The 14,925-nt window shown below is 39.3% G+C and overlaps 1 protein-coding gene across 14 annotated transcripts in view; it reads left to right on the top strand.

The window, feature by feature from the left end:
- Positions 1 to 14,925, top strand: part of LMO7 (LIM domain 7) — a 188,537-nt gene that overhangs the window by 83,093 nt on the left and 90,519 nt on the right. For 13 of the 14 annotated variants that reach the window (XM_037010278.2, XM_037010273.2, XM_037010275.2 and 10 more), the window contains exon 3: positions 12 to 81. In XM_037010278.2, coding sequence (XP_036866173.2) covers positions 12 to 81 — 70 coding nt within the window. Of the gene's footprint in view, positions 1 to 11; positions 82 to 7,774; positions 7,912 to 14,925 lie in introns of those variants that run through there. The other variant, XM_073212493.1, reaches the window with a different exon arrangement.

The following is a 14,925-nucleotide window of genomic DNA, read 5'->3' as shown; positions in this document are numbered from 1 at the left end:
TTTACTTTCAGCTTGATTAATAAACTTAAACCTGGTGTCATTAAGAAGATCAATAGGCTGTCTACACCAATAGCAGGTTTGGTAAGTAATAAAGGATTGTTAAAACTAGATTTCTTTGTTTTGGGGATGTAGGAAGATGGGTATAAACTGGTTCTCTTATCTGGAATTATCACAGAGATTAGAATTAGGGTTTTTTGCTCAAGAAAAGTGTTTTTCGTGATGTCTACTTGTATCTTGAATTCCTCAGTTTCCCTTCTGTGGGAGGCTTTGTTTTACTTACTCTTTTGTGTGTGTCCTCAAACTTCATATATTCCCTTTCTTATTTCTTCCACAAACTGCACTTGTGTAGGATCATGTTCTTTGTGAAGCTCAGCCTTGCATCCATTGTTTGCGACTTGACCACAGTTCAGGGAGACTGCCCAGTGTTCACCAGTCACGTGTCTGGTGCTCCATGCTTCTGCATGGCTTTCTTCACTTAGCGCACAGAACTTGGAGTGCATTTGCAGCATGCTTGAGACCTGCGAGCTCCTTTGCTTATAGAGTGTGCTTCCTATCAGTGTCCTGTATGGTGTTGGGCAAGGCAGTGTCTTCCTTTTTGCTTCAGTGATATTACCCAAAAAAGGAGTAAGGATAACTCCCTAGATTCTTTCTAGTTTCAAATTCAAAATTTTATATATGGAAAAGAGCCCACACTGTCATCATATAGTTATTTTGGTGGGTGAAGACCCTTGAAAGACCAATAATAAGGTGTCTGTGGAAATAAGTAATTTGTAATAAGTACAAATGATGGATAATTTTCATAATGTTAGCAACCCCTAAGAATCAAGGCTGATGATGGGAATCAGTTAAAAAAAAAGTTAATTTTACAAAGCACTGAAATTTAAGACAATTAATAACTGGAATGTAAAATAACATAGATACTGTCTTTAAAATAGTTAGGCAGCTCGTATTCAGGAACCTCTGTTAGGCTGTCCATGTGTTGTCAGATTTCAAAAATGTGAAGGATTAAAGGTAGCATCATCAAAATTTCTGGGTTTGCAGCTGGCATGAAAATCTCATCAAAATTTTGACAGGAACAAGTTGGTTGCAAAGTGTGTGTTATTGGAAAATATCTCTAGGAGGAAGGAAAGGAATTTTTACAGCTTTCTTTTTTTCTTTAAATCATCAGGTAATTACAATATTCTTTTGAAATATAAAATATATATAAAGTTCCCAGAGATGTTAGACACAAATATTGATTCCTTCCTTCTTACCAAGTTCTATTTCCATCATGACTAGGTGGCTGATATAATATTATTATTGGTCTAAAATTTGGTGAGGTAAAAAAGCCTTATATATATATATGCATATATTACTATCTGACTATATAAATAAAAATGTACATATATATATATGAATTACTTATGTAGCAAGTCAGAAGATATTATTTAAGGAATGAAATTAATGAAATTTGGTTTTTGAGTTCTTTCTAGTAAGAAACATTCAATTTAATAAAATAAATAAGTTTACTTGAAAATAACTTTTAGAAATAACTTACATGAAAAAAGATTGAATTGTATTAAACATACTCTCTTCTCAAATGACTTGAATTATTAGATATTTTAATGCTTAGATTTTAAATTGTCATTCTTGGATCAATTACATTCATTTAAATGAAGTGAGCCTTTGATCTCAAGCACCACGCATATTTGAAATGCTTGAATTGTGGGGTTTTTTTTGTTGTTGACCACTAGAGGTTTTATTCAATCTTCTGATTATATGATTAGATGAAAGTGCAAATGAATTCTATATTTAAATCCAAAGATCTCTCCAAGTATTTCTATTTCAAGCATAGAAATTCCATCTAATTTAGATTTTATCTCGGAAAACTAAAACGAAATGTATTTCCGGCATATTAAATAGGGTAATTTCCTAAACAAAGGACACTGAGCATTTTGTTGGGTGTAGGAGTGTAAGAGTGACCACAGCCACAGAACTGGGCTACAGTTTTTTTAAAAATCATTGTCATGCTTCGTTTGATTCCTTCTTCCAATGTATGTGTGTCAGGATGGTTGTATAAAAAATTGAAGACTCAATTTTAAGTGTGATTTAGAGCTCCAGCATCTATCTAGTAGGGTTTTTGAGGATTAAAAGGGATGATGTAGAGAGAGTCAGGCATACGGATGTTCAGTGAATGTTTTGTAGCACATTCATTCTTTTAACAAATAATTGAGTGTCTACTAGGTCAAGAATGTTTCTAGTTTATAAGGATATATTGGAAGAACAAAGACAGATAAGGACCTACTGTCAAAAAGCTTACATTCTAGTTGAGGAGTGAGGACCTGGCAAATACGTGAATGAATGAGGAAGATATCACTAGACAGTAAGTGTGCTGCAGAGACTTACAGCAGACTGGCTTTGATTGAACATCCATGAACAGTTGCAGTTGTACTATGAAGACTGACCTAAGAATTCCTCATGAAAAGAGTGTTTCAGAAGCCATAGTTTTTGACACTTGTAGAAGAAAGATGGAAAACCGGAGCCAGCCTCTTCACACTGATTTTTGTGTTCACAGCACCTAACACAGTGACTGATACAGTTTGGAGATCAAAGATTTGTTTGAATGAACAAGATCTCCATTGTAAAATTAGAATTATATCTTTGATAGGATAATGTTATAGGTTGAATTGTGTCCCTCTCCCCCAGAGAAGATATAATATATTGAAGTCTAAAATCCTAGTACCTCAGGATATGATCTTATTTGTCTTATTTGGGAATAACACTGTTGCTAATGATTCAATTAGTTACGATGAGATCATAATGGAGTAGGGTCATCTTCTGATCTAGTAGGACTGGTATCCTTATAAGAGATAGTCATGTGAAGACGGATTCACACACAAGGAATGCCATGTGACTTTTGAGGTTGGGACTGATGCATCTGCAGGCCTAGGAACACCACAGATTGGCAGCAAACCACCTAAACTAGGAAAAAGCAAGGAAGAATCCCCCTTACAGGTTTTGTAGGGGCATGGCTTTGTGGGCACCTTGATTTTAGACTTCTGGGCTCCACAAGTATGAAACAATAAATCTCTGTTGTTTTTTAAGACACCCAGGTTGTGACACTATGTTATGGCAGCCCCAGGAAACTAATTCAGATAAACAAATGTTGTAATTAACATTTGCCTAAAAATGTTTTTTTTGAAAGGTGTATGGATTTACAGGACGTTGTAGAAAAGCACTACAGAGAGGTCCTCTGTGCCTTTCACTCAGTTTCCCTCCCCATGATAATATGTTGCATACCTTTGGTACAATATTAAAACCAGGAAATTGGCATCAGTACATCCAAAAGCCTTAATCAGATTCATCAGTTTTACATACAGTTAACGTTTTTTTTTTTTTAGTAAAGAGCAGAGTTGCTTTCAAACTAGGTAAGATGAAGAGTGTTGTAAGGATTTTTCAGAGGACTCATTAATCCAGTACCCAACATAAACATGGCAGCCACGTTCTACATGGTTACTTCTTTCTGCCCCTTCCCAACAGGAAGTGGTGTCTCTTAGATGAGTATCCCAAAGGAGGAATCTGAATGGATCAGATTATCTTTTCTTTCCAGGCTACAGATATCATAGGTCACTGTCCAGTGAGTGGACAAGTTCCTTGAGAAGGAGGTCATCTTGGCTAAGTAGGCTGTGGTCAGGAGTTTTGGTTTCCTTCGACTCACTCAAGCTTAGGTGTATGAGTTGAAGTGCGTTCTGTGAAGTGTGGGGTAGATACAAAGTAAAGTCAAATACAGTTAAGACTTAAACAATTTCTGTGTTAAGGGTTTGTTCAGCTGAGTGGTTATAGTGCTCTAAGCCCCCCCTCTGCAGTTTCTCCTTTCTTACTATGTTTCTTTGAGCTATAGTTTTTATCCATTTCATTTCCGTTATCAGATGTATTCAGCTTGGAAGCCAAGGCAATAGGTTTATCCTTTGCAGATGGACCTGTGTGAAACACGTGGAATATTCCCTAACAAATGACAATACAAAGACAGATGTTTAGATGATTTAGAAATATATTGAATGCTTTGCTTGAAACATTCATATGATTATATGATTATCTTTTCTTTGGAAAGGCAGTGATCATGTTCTCATAGATCTTCTAGAGATAAGGCTTTTCTCACTTCACTGAGTTTTATTTCATACAGAAATACATTTTCCCTTATCTTTTCTATTCTGTTCTTCACAAAGCCATGCTAAACAAACAAACAAACAAACAAACAAACAAACAAAATTGCTAGCCCAGGAGTTTGAGTTTTCCAAAAAATTAGCTGGTGTTAAATACGGGTATGTTAAAATCATTGAAACTCAACCCTGAAACTTTATTTGGGAATTAAAAAACTTAACCTCAGAACAAAACCCTGAGAAACAGGCAAAATATTCTGATGGCTAAAAGAGCCACTGAACACGAGCAATATTTACCAACTGGTATGTTAGCATCCATGAAATAAAACATATAGAAAACCTCAAGGAAATTATTAACCCTAAGACTTAGTCATCTTGGACCTGCTGCCAAGGCAAGGTTTCTCAACCTCAGCATTGTTAACTATTGATATTTTGGATCAGATTATTCTTTGCTGTGGGGGTCTCTCCCATCCATTATGGAATGTTTAGCAGCAGCCATGGTGTCTACTTGTTAGATACCCATAGCACCTTACCCTCAACCTCCACTTGTGACAGCTGAGAATGTCTCCTGACATTTTGCAACTGACTATATATTTGATTGCCCTGCTCAGGCTTGCCATTTCCATTGCAATTTCCCTTTGAAAAGCAATGATATTCCAGAAAATTTGCTTTGAGTCATTCATCTGTTTGAATGTTTATGTGTCAGGAGTGGGCTTAATCGGACAATCCTCAGTGTGTCCACACTTGTATTAAACATGTGGGCTGAATTTGAACACCTTTGCTCTAAAAGATTACTCTTTCAGATTACTTTCAAGAGTGGGATGTATAAGGTGTGACTGTGGAGGCTGGTAAGATAGTTTCATTCAGGAAAGCTGGGAAATGTTGTAGAATGCAGGAAATGGGCAGAGATGCCAGCTGGCTTAAGCTCTCAGAGGGGTGAGTTTCCCTTGCCTTCCTAATGGCTACTTCAAGAAATAAGGCAAGTCTATGACAAGTTCTTACTTCCATTTTTTCAGAAAGCTATCATTGATAACATCCTAGTATCTGTGTAATATTATTTCTTACTCATCTTCACTCTCTATGCACTTGGGTTTCAGCAAGGTACTGCAACCTAGTCTATGCCAAGGTCACTGTTGAAACATCTAATTATTCCCTTACATCAGTAATAGAAAATTCACTGGATGAATCAGCTGTATAATTTAAATGTTCTTATCCAGGTTTTATCCTGTGCTTTTCTAAAACCCAACTCCCAGGCAGCAACTATATTTACGACATTCTTTTTCCTAGGGTAGGGGAGTATGGCAGTTGGAAGACAGGTGGTTTGTGGGACACTGAGCTTCAGAGCTCCTTCTAAAAATAAAACCAAAATGTGAGACCATGAGACAAGTGTTTTCAGGGAAAAAAAGCCCACTTGTTTCCAAGTTGAAATAATTTAAGAAGTATGAATATAATTACTATTTTCATTGAAGGGTGGCACTTTTCTGGATGGGAGGTAGGAATAAACTGTATGGTTGAAGAGAAAACACTCAAAGAATATTAGAATGTGACTTGGATAAGCAACCTATACATGCCTTGCTGGAAAGAGTGGTGGCTGAGGGTTGCATTCTACTGGGTCAAACCCAGTGTGCATCTTAGAGGGGCTATCTCTAGTCGGTGGTAAGCAAGATACATTTGTGAATATATTTGGATGTAGTGTATACGAAACACTGATAACACGTGGCAGAATAGGAAGAGAGAGAAAGTTGGTTTTGTAGAGCTGGTTTAAAATTACCATTTAATGGTAAGGTTATTAGTGTCTATATTCTGTTCTTGAATTATATTGCTATTGTAGATTTGAGGACATCCACCCAGCAAATTTGGGAGAGGCTTCCACCGAGCAAATATTTTTTGATTCACTGATTGTTGCCTGTTTGAATGCTTAGCTAAGAAGAGCAGCAGTTATACTGAGCAGATATCTGGCTGCAATGACTTCCCATCTCCAAATGAATGGTGGGTGGAGGGCCACATTGAGGTTCCCCCCCATAACACTTCTGCCTCAACTCTTACTTAATTTTCCTGTTCCTATTTTCCTCACAACTGATAAATAATGGAGGCTAAATGTTTTTATAAATTACTGTAGTTTTATATTTTTGTTCATTTCTCACTTATTACTGTATTGGAACAATCACATGCTGGATCAGACTTTGGTGTTTCATCGCAATATTTTCTTTCATTTCTTAATAGAGATGGTAAAGGTTAAGTGGTATCAATTTAATAAAAAATTGATTAAAATTGCTCAGTGGCTGTGTCATGATTAAAACTACACCAAAGAAGTGTTTTTATTTCAAAAAGAAGGTAAAGCATTGTTACAAGTTGTACAGTTAGGCCTCAAACACTAAAATCTGAAGTATTCCCATTTTACTAGTTTGTCACTCATTATTTTCTTTAAAAACAAAACAGTAACAAAAGCATGGAGTACTTTTTCTTAATAAAATATTGGGAAGTACTATAGCATTGCCATTATTAATGTACTGCTACTCTGGTATAAGAAATTATAGCATAGAAGTTAGCCATTTACTTAAGTAGGGCTACTTTACACATTGAAAATGGCATTTTCCATGGTTATAAATAGTTTTTCCTAATGTATATTTTGCTGGAATTTTTGTGGGTCACCACTGTATTTTGAAATAGTTTGGAGTTAACCAATAGTCAAGGCTGATAAAATAGACTGAATGTATATTGTCACTGGCTGACTTCAAGGTAACATATATTAGATATTAAATATCCAAATACCTTCATACCTTCATATAAATGGCACATAAAGAAGTCAGTGATTGAGTTATTATAAAGTATTTTTAGGAGGTTTCCACAAGAGTCTCCTTGTCTCTCTACTTCTCTCCAAATCGTAATTAAAGATAAGTGTCACCAAGAGTGGAAACTGAAAAACTCAGCATCAACATTGAAGTGGTTTCCTATATTCTCATAATTCACAGCAGCACTGCAAATCAGGAAACTCCTGTTTTATTTTTAGCCACAATCTTTTAGTCATGGCATTGGCACAAGTTCAGGAGCACTTCCCTAGAGTTCCAGAACTTACTTGTTTTTAAATCTAAGATGAACACTTATATATCAACTTTCAGCCTGAAGGGCAACTTTAAAAAAAAAATTAACAGATTCCTAAAGCAACACTACAATTAACTCGTAGAGTTGAAAAAAAAAATTGATTCAGAGTAAGATTATATCATACATGACGGTTTTATTCAGATGCACAAGCCCTTGAAACATCTCTCTTTAGGCACCTTTTGTAATGTAGAATTGGAAAGGGAAGAACAAATGAGTTTAGTAAGAAACAGAATCCAGAAGTAAGACTGGTATAAAGGCGTTGGTCACTTGATGGGTTTTTGCCCCTCCCTTCCTAAAAATGCGTATTAAACACCTGCTAGGAGCCAGGTACTGTCCTAGGGACTTGGGACACAGCCACAGAGAAGGCAGAGAGAGTTCCTCCCTGGTGGAGCATGGTTAGTAAGTCAATAACAACCTTGTCAGTAACCAGTAATTACACTGAAACAATAAAGTGGATGATGGAGAACGACTGAGTGCATGTATGAGAAGTATTTCAGAGACAGCTTATTTCTAGAGTCACATTTGATCAGAGACCTGAATGAAGTAAGGAAGTGGGAAGATGCAGGGATGGGTGGGAGTTTTCCAAACAGAAGGAGAAGAAGGGGCATCAAGTTCGGAGCAGGCTGGACCGGCAAGGAGGACCGGCTCAGGAGCTGCATGTCTCAGAGAGGTAGGCTAGCAAGGCTGCATAAGGCTTCATGGGCTTTGGTGGGCAAGTCACATTATACTCTAAGCACGGTGACAAGCCATTAGGGGCTTTTGGTTAGCTGTGGTAAAAGATGCACGTATCTGTGAATATACTAAAAAATCATTGACACACACTTTAAATGGGTGAATTGTATGGTTTGTGAATCATATCTCAATAAAACCAATGTAAAAAAAAAGATCACAGGTGGGTTGGTGTATGAAGAATAGACTGAAAGAACTTGAGAATCAGGAAAGCCAGGTAAAGAATTAACTTTGATTAACTTTGTGTTAGTTTGACTGGGCCATGGTGTGTCTAGATATTTGGTCAAACATTATTAAAATATTATTGATGTGTCTTTGAGGGTGTTTTTGGATGAGATCAATGTTTGAATTGGTAGACTGAGTAAAGCAAATTGTACTCCCTCCTGTGGGTGGGCTTCATCTGATCAGCTGAGGACCTGACTAGCACAAAAAGGCTGATGCTCCTTGGGTAAGACGGAACTGTGCCTGCCTGACTGGCGACCTGGGACCCTCGTCTTTTCATGCCTTTGGACTTGAACGAAAGCATTGGCTCCTCTTGGGTCTCAGGCCTGCTGGCTTTTGACCTGGAGCTTACACATGCCATGGACTCTTTGGTCCTCAGCCCTCTGGACCCAGACTGAAACTATACTGTCAGCTCTTCTGGGTGCCCAGCTTGTGGGTGGGCAGATTTTGGGACATCTCAGCTTGTACTATTGCAAGAGCCAATTCCTTGTAACAAATTTTTATATATATATACACACATATATACACACACACATATATATACACACATATATATATACACACACATATATATACACACATATAGACACTGTAAACATATATATATATACATATATACACATGTGTATATATGGTATGTATGTATATGTATATATGATTATATATATATGTACACACACACATATCCTGTTGGTTTTATTTCTCTGGGAACTCAATACAGTCATCCAGATCAGATGGTGGCAATTTTGGGAATGGTGAGAAGTGGTCGGTTCTTCTAAATGCTTTGGTGGAAGAGTGTATAGGGCTTGTTAATGGCTTGACAGAGAAGCCAGAGTTTTTGCCTTAGTAGTTTATTGAGATAGTAAATATGGAGCAGATCTTGGTGGAGGGAAGGGGAGAACAAGGGAACCTGTGGAGAATGAAGCAGTCTACCTGAGCGCCCACTTGCAAATGGCAGCAAAAAAAAAAAAAAAGGGATCAATGTCTATTTCAGATGTTGTCCCTAGCAACATTATGGAAAGAGATTGTTAAAGGGATGATTTGTGATTATTGAACAAAAGAGAAAGTAATCACTAGAAGTCCACCTTGTCCATCACAAGCAAGTGCTCTGTAGCAGCATGTCACTGGGGTAGTCCCAGCGGAGTCCACGAGACCTGCTCGAGGTCATGAAATGGCCTAGCGTGGTTTTGTTTAGCTTACACAGTTTGTGCTTGTTTTTTAAAATTTAAACCAATGTTTGCATATCCTTGGATTTTAGATATAGTCCTCATTTCTGGCTTTTCAGTAGATCTGGTAACAACAGGTCTGCATTCCCTCAAAGCAACCATTATGTGAGGTGTCCTGTAGGCAGGATGGGGCTCTCTGGTTTCCTTGTCATCTTCCTGACATTATGTCCATTTTATTCATTTACATTTTAGTTACTCATGGTACCAGCCTTCCTTTTTTAAGCACCTTAGTTCTTGCTAAGTATCTGTTGTACTACTGTTGGTATAGTCAAGATGGAGAAAAGTGGACCAGATGCTAATGTTTCTAGGTGAAATCTTAAATAGTTAAGTAAAAACGCTCAATTTTAAGGAGCCAAAATGTAAACCATGTGAATTTGGAGAGAGTTTACTTCTCCATATTAGCTTCTGGCAGTTCCATAAAAAAAAAAAAGAAAGGAAAAGATGGGATGAAAACATGGAAACTGAACTTAGTCCAGTTTGTAGATGTTGGAGCAATAAGGCATAGCTAGTGTACTGGATATAAAAATCTGGAATTAAAAGTGATATAGATTTTTTGGGCCCAAGGCTCCAAAAAAAAAAAAAACTTATCAGGAATGAATTTCAACTGAATTTAGCTGAAAAGAATCAATCACATGAGTCAGTGGTCTTACATTATCTACATACCTGACCCCACTGATAGGATAATATGATTTTTTTATCCATGATTTCCAATTCAGATTCTTTATATCTACCTTATTTTTCATCTGAATTGGACCAGCCTCCTGGAGCATTAAAATTGTGATGTCCTGTGAACTGTAGGTGTTCAACAATTCAAAATACCCCACAGCCTGCGTGAAGAGAAGTTAGGTGAATTCTGTCCATTCACTGACCACTTACCATATGCTAGAAACTATGACAATCACATATCTATTGCCTCACCAAATCCTCACAATCACTCTATTTTCATTTTACAAGGGGACTGTTATTATAAGGGTGACCCTTCAAGGGACAATGATTGTTGTGATAATTAACCATCCCTGGAGTCCTGTTTGGAGTTACAGATGCTTCACTTTGAGAAAGGGGGCCTGATGGCTCCCCAAGACGTTTACCCTCTAACCCGTGGAACCTGTGAATGTGCTATAAGGTGGGGCAGAAATAGGTTGCAGGTGGAATTAAGGTTGCTAATCATTTGATTTTGAGATGGGGAGAGGAGCCTGGATTATCCAGTTGGGCCCTGCCTGGTGTAATCATACAGGTCTTTGTGAATGGACAAGTGAGTGAGAACCAGGTAGACGGTACTGTGAGGGAGACTCCGCCCCGTGCTGGTGGTTTTGAAGATGGAGGAATGGAGCCTGTAGGAGACAGAAAAGGAAATAGATGCTCTCCTGGAGCCGCCAGAAGAGCACTGCTCTGGCAATACCTTGATTTTAACCCCGTGAGACTGATTTTATATGTTTGTCCTCTAGAACTGTAAGGTAATGAATGACCTTGTCTTGTTTTAAGCCACTAAATTGTGGTTTACAGCAGCAGTGGGAAATTTTCTGGTAGTTAAGAACACAGACTCAAGAGTTGAACTGCTTGGTTTGACTTCAGCTCTACCATTCACCTTGGGCAAGTCGCACACCTCTTCAACCTCAGTTTTCTCATGCATAAAATAGGAGCAATAAGACTTCATGTTCTTTTTTGGTGGGAATTTGAGATAATTTGGCCAAGTGCCTGAGCATTCTGCCTGATACATAGTAAGAACTCAAATGTTAACATGGGAAAATCCGCTATTCAGTGGAAGGTCCGGATTGTATGAGAACTGAAAAATGTCACATGAAAGACTAGGGATGTTGAGGAAACCAGGGATATTAAAGAGGAGGCATGAGGCTGGGGTAACATGGAGTATGCGGGGTAGGAGACCTGTCCGAATAGCTAAGGGGCTGTCATGTGGGAGAAAGACCAGATTTAGTTTGAATTAAGTAGATAGATTCAGGATCGATGTTTTACAATTAGCATGAGGGAGTCTTTGGCCTTTTTTTGACATAGAATGACTGAAAGTGAGTCAGCCTCATAAAGCAAGGAGTCCCAAGGGCTGACGATCCAGCTGTATCGCCTGTAAAGTGACTACCCGGAGCAGAGGGGAGAGGCTGCGCCGAAGGAAGGTGAATCCCAGCTAACTCTGCAGTTTTACTGTGTAGTTTTCCTTCATTAAATATGCTTCATTGCTTTGCAAAATATGTTCTAGCATCATTATGACATATTTAAGCAATTATTTGTTTTACTTTGGAGCACAGAACATGGATAATTTGAGGACAGAACTTTCTCTTTTATTCCCATTTTGGCCCCGCATCCCCCTTGCCTCCATCTCTGGCAGCTGCCCAGTTGTCCTCAGACAAAACTTAAGCATCTGTTATAACATTAAAAAAAAAATTACAAGTAGGTAAGTCATTTAGAATTCATTTTTGGTGTAAAGTTTAATGGGAGTAATATGCAAGACTGTATCTTAATGCATGTTGTATTTGACAAAGAGTGCTTTTGCTTCAGGGTGGTTAATTGCCCCCCCCCCAAGTTGATTGTTTCAGCAGCTAGCACTTTCCCAGAGCACTCAGCCTGCATTCCTTTGACCTGCCGCTGCCTTAACTTGCCAGTTCTCAGCCCTGTCTCTCTTGGTCTGGTTTTTGCTCCTGCTCTTTCCAGCAGTGCTGGAGAGAAAAATGAGCAAGCTGCCGGCACACTCATCACGTAGAATCCGCTGGGCCCTCAGTGTCGCCTGGAAATCCCTTCTAAGCATTTCTGCTTGGTTCCCACTCCCGTTTTCACATGACAAAACTTTACCGCTCTCCTTGCCCTCAGTGCTTTTGCTTATGAGCAAACAACTGCGCTTTTTTCTCTGTAGACAAATAAGGACCAAAGGAAAACTGAAAAAAAACAAAACAGAAAAACCTATCTGCTTATTTTCCTCACGAATAACTACTACAGCTGGAGCTCTGTAAAATGTAGCCATAAAATGCAGGTGTTCCTTCACAGCTTACATGCATTAGCTAGGCCATAAAATAGAGGATAGATTCTCCGAAATAATAAAAACTATGGTCAGCTGAGCAAAATTGTGACTAAACTGCTTTCTTAATGAAAACTGCATAATTAAACTGCAAATTTGGATATATTGTAGTCCCTCTCTTGCATAGGAGTTGCTTTAAATTTTTTTGTATGATCGTTAGTATATCATAGGAATGCCATTCAAGTACTTCGGATGGTGGCCTGTGGGTTCTGTAATCTCTAAGGGATTGGTGTTCACACTGAAAAGAAATGCTGCTTTGAATCATTTGGAAATATTTTCCTTATCTTATTTGCCAGAAAACTTATTTGTGTACAACTATTGATCAGCTGGAGGATCTTAGAATGTGGATTCTAATTCAGTAGGTCTGGGTGGATGTAGAGCGTGTGTGCCTACTGGGCTCTCAGGGACAACCATGCTGATGGTGTGTGGGCCACACGTAGAGCAGCCAGAGGCTCAGTCCAGCTAGGGCGTCAGCTTCCCCTGAGTAGTGACTCTGCACCTTCTGGTGATTCCGATGTGGCTGACAGGGGACCATTATTCTAAAGTATGGACTTAGTTCACTTTGTGCTCCTCGACAACCTTTTGATTGCCAACATAGACCTGACTTCCTGGCACTGTCAATTCCAGAGGCAGAGGAGGTGCAGGGGCCTCAGTGCCATACCATAAATAGAAAAGGAATTGATGTCACAAAGACTTTTGGCCTCAGGATAAATTCATCTGCACCATCATGTGCTCAAATTCAGAGGAATTGGATAATGCACTCTTTTTTAAGCTGAAAATTTTTCTTAAAGTAGGATAGAACCTTACTGGGAATAGAAGGCCACAGTGAGCCTGGGAGGAATAGTTCACTGATGGTATGCCCCCTTCATCTGAGCAGACCAACTTAGAGAAGGGCTTCTCTTGAAGGGCTTTGTGGGTATAGTTTTTGTCTAATGGAATGAAATCCCATAAGATTCACAGAAGACTTACAGTATTTTGGAGAGAATTGCATTTGCAGCAATACTGTAAACACAGTCTGAAAAGGATACAGGATTATAAAATTTAGTCCCCCAGACTCCTACAGGCAGGAAGCAGACTGAGAAAGCTATACTCCTGCAAAACACAGTGACTTTTTAAGAAAGTAGAGAGGTGATTTTAAGATGGAATCAAGAATCCAGGGGGTGAAGCAAAAAACCATGCAGTGGCATTCACTGGCCTTGAATCCTAATGAGGGAACTGCCAGTCTGCCTCTTTCAGGATTTCTGAGTTTGTGGGTCATTAACTCTGTGCGCCTTTCATTTCTCCACACTTTGAACGGGGATGCGTCCCACCATTGAATGTTGGGTAGTGTGGGGGACAGGTAACCTGTTGCTTTAGTTCAGTGGCATTCAAGTTGAGGAATGGTAGTTGAGGGCTATTCTTAAGGAACTACACCTCAGGCATCTCATTAACACCTGGGTCTAATGAGATTCCAGACTTTGAGATCATCTTGTAAAGGGCTGAGGATTTCCAGGGCCTTGGGAGGGGTGAGAGTATTTTGCATCTGGGAGGGACATGAATGACTGAGGCCAGAGTAACTGTGGTCCCCAACCCCAAGGTGGTCCCCAGTTATTCTCACTTCCTACCACTTTCTTTCTTGTGTAGTCCTCACATGGAATAGGGCTCGCCTGAGTAACTAGTAGGATACCAGGAAATAAGAAACTGTGACTTGAAAAGCTAGGCATGAGGCACTGCAGCTGCCACCTTGCCTTCGCTTGGGTCATTTGCTCTGTAAAGCAGCTCAGTGGAGATGCCTATTTGGTTGAGGCTTCCTGCTGACAGCTGGCCCTGATTTGCCAGCCCTGAGACAGCCACCCTGGGAGGAGCTTCTTCAAGCCTCAGGAAGGCCTTGAGGTGACTGCAGACCCCCCTAATGAGACACCTCCAGACCACAGCCCTCCAACTTGGGCTCTCCTGAATTTCTAACCTCTAGACACCATGAGAAATCATGAATGTCTGTTGTCTTAAGCTGTTAAGTTTTGGGATGATTTACGCTTACTTGCTGTGGAACCGTAGATAGCCAAAAGAGGTACTATGATGGACTAATAAACCTGGGGGTCCCAGTAAATCTTTGTGGCTTCCTCGTCTTGCCTCCGTCACTATCAAGTATTGTTTCTGATTTGTTCATCTCTACCCGACCGTTGTACCCTCCACCCCACACCTCTTATAACTGATTCAACTAAGGAGCAGAGGGGGACTGGGGAGAATCAGCCATGTTCTATGTGTTTATATGGTATCTGCTTTTTTTCATGTCACAGAAATTTAAAACCAAAGGAGCTATTGCAGATCTTCAAGGATCAATATTTTGTTTTTGTGAAGTCACTTTGGGGCCTCAAAGTGGAGGAATTGGAGGCATTTGGTGCGGGCTTTTGACACAAAATATTTTATGTGAACTGGGCTATGAAATATTTCTGTGAAGGATTGGGCTGGTGAGCGCTGGGCTTCCCTTCCCTTGCTGAGAGTCATT

The sequence above is a fragment of the Manis javanica genome, chromosome 9 (genome assembly GCF_040802235.1).
Source record: "Manis javanica isolate MJ-LG chromosome 9, MJ_LKY, whole genome shotgun sequence".
NCBI classification, from domain to species: Eukaryota; Metazoa; Chordata; class Mammalia; order Pholidota; family Manidae; genus Manis; species Manis javanica.
The sequence above is the reverse complement of the archived record's forward strand: the minus strand, read 5'-3'. Positions and strand labels throughout refer to the sequence as shown.